Below are 2169 nucleotides of genomic sequence, written 5' to 3'. Positions count from 1 at the left end.
CCCGCCTCTGGGCTGCCCTTTGGGGTGAGGAGGCCCGCGCGAGGGGCCCGCGTTCCCACCCATCCTGTCGCCGCGTCCTTTGCTGGCCTTGGGACGGAGGCAGCAGTTCCATGCGGACGTGTTGCTGTCCTGTGTGTGTTGCATCCTGCCCACGTGGTAGGGTGTTCCCCCCTCCCCCCCCCCTCCATTTTTGCAGCTGGTGAGGAGGGAGGTTAACGGGGTGGTTTTTCCTCTGTGATTTCCTCCTGGCGGCGTGGAAGGTGTTAGGGTCAGTGTTCCTTGCTGAGGCCTAGCTGGTGAGGTGGAGGAGGCGGGAGTTGTGCTCGAAATCGAGGCCGGCAGGGGCCAGCGGGGCTCAGTTTCATTGACATCTTTCCTCCCCTCTCTCTGCTTGCTCGGGCTTTTCCTCTCCTGCTTGGTCCTGAAGGGAGAACACGGTCGAGCTGTGCGTGCATCGGGGCGTATAGTTTTCTCTACTTGTGTGTACGGTTGGCGAAGGAGTCTCTTTTCTGCGTTGTGCAATCTGCGTCTCTTGTTCCTAGTTGGATTCCTGAATGAGCTGTGTTGGGCCGGCCGTGGAGTGAGTGGTCATCAGTTTTGTCTTTTCCGGGCATTTATTTAATTTTTTTTTCCCTTCTGTGTTTCCCATTGAGACAAGCATGTGTGTCAGTCACAGAAGCTGTATGCGTCGTTCTTGACTTGCAAGGCAGCGCCAGATAGTTTCGCTGAGTCGCTGGTCTATTGGGGACTCCCTTATTTGACTTCCCCTTGTCTTTTGGGTGTCAGGGCTCTGTGTTTTTGGAAACTGGTTTTGAAACGTATTTTGAGTAGCTTCTTTCCTTCATGTTTCTTCCAGGTGAAGGTTTCCATCTTTCTGTATTTACCGCTTTTGTGACCACAGATTGCCCTCTTAATAGGGAACGGGCCACAGTCGCAGTGAAATGAGCCTTTTATTCCACCCAGGCCTAAGCAGATATTTATAGAAAAGCTGTAACTCCTCTCCATTTTTACGTTTGGTGGCATATAGAGATGTGATTGCATTTTAAAGTTTTTTTTTGTTGTTGTTTTTTAGATAAACCCGAGACTTACTGTTTTATTTTGTGTCTCGGAGTCGAAGTGAATTTTCTTCTTGGTTTTATGCTGCTGAAGATACTAGGACTTTGTCATGCCTTTTAAAAGTATTTTTTGGATGGGGTCAGGACATGTTTATTTTGACTCTTTGGTTCATTAGTTCAGATAAAATAAAAACTCTTAATATTTTGAAGTCATTTTTAAGATTCCAAAATGGCCAGCCTTCTCACCTTTTCTTGGTTTGTTTTTTTTTTTGCGTTGTGCATTATCTTTGAGTATATATTCTTTTCCTTTTATCTGGTATATTCTCCTTTGTAAAAAACATATTTAAATACAGATTTCATCTGCTTTCATCATGCTAAATATGGGCGGGACAGTGGAAAATAGAGAATGTTGTGATACATTCTGAGGCATATTGTTTTAGTAAGTCAGTCAGCATTTGTATCCTGCAAAATCCTGTACTGTGTGTGAAGTAGCCTGTATGAAGGAGACACAAAAGATAAAATAGGTAGTCTCTTCAAACACTTCAGCTTCTCTTGGGGAAACAACACTAATAAGGTCCATTATTTGTAATTACCAAGTAACAAACTTTTGGAATAATAGTGCAACCAAAGTCAAAGGTATAAGTGATAGTTGAAAAACAGAAATTTCAAAGGGGAAGAGACGTATTCTAGGAGAGTGACTGGTATTTGCAGACAGAGAAGTGGCAACATACAAAGATATCAAGCACTTTGGCGTGGAGAATGTGTATTGGTGAATAATAATAAATGAGTTTAGGATTGGTATTGGTGAAGAATGTGTCCTTGATACAGGGTTTGGTTTGATGGGGTATTGCAGTGGGTTTTAAAGAATGGGAGTAAGATGATGCATATTGTTTCTTTTTTTCTTTTTAAATTTTCTTTATTAAGTTATTACATATGTTCCTTATCCCCACATTACCCTCCATTCCCCACTGCCATGCCCTCACCTCCCTGTTGTCTGTGTCCATTGGTTAGGCCTATATGCTTGCATATAAGTCCTTTGGTTGATCTCTTCCCCTTACCCCCACCCTCCCCTACCTTCCCTCTCTGAGGCCAACTCTGGGCAAACTACAGCCCA

At 44.3% G+C, this 2169-nt stretch overlaps 1 protein-coding gene across 2 annotated transcripts in view; it reads left to right on the top strand.

Annotated features, from left to right (window-relative positions):
- The first annotated feature begins 72 nt into the window (after window positions 1-72).
- FOXJ3 (forkhead box J3) overlaps window positions 73-2169 on the top strand; it is a 134097-nt gene continuing 132000 nt past the window's right edge. The window contains exon 1 of one of the 2 annotated variants that reach the window (XM_006762576.2): window positions 73-156. In XM_006762576.2, coding sequence (XP_006762639.1) covers window positions 111-156 — 46 coding nt within the window. In that variant the 5' untranslated portion in view covers window positions 73-110. The remainder of the gene's footprint in view (window positions 157-2169) is intronic. The other variant, XM_006762577.2, reaches the window with a different exon arrangement.

This window comes from Myotis davidii, unplaced genomic scaffold (assembly GCF_000327345.1).
Source record: "Myotis davidii unplaced genomic scaffold, ASM32734v1 scaffold458, whole genome shotgun sequence".
NCBI lineage: Eukaryota > Metazoa > Chordata > Mammalia > Chiroptera > Vespertilionidae > Myotis > Myotis davidii.
This window is presented reverse-complemented; position numbering and strand designations above follow the sequence as displayed.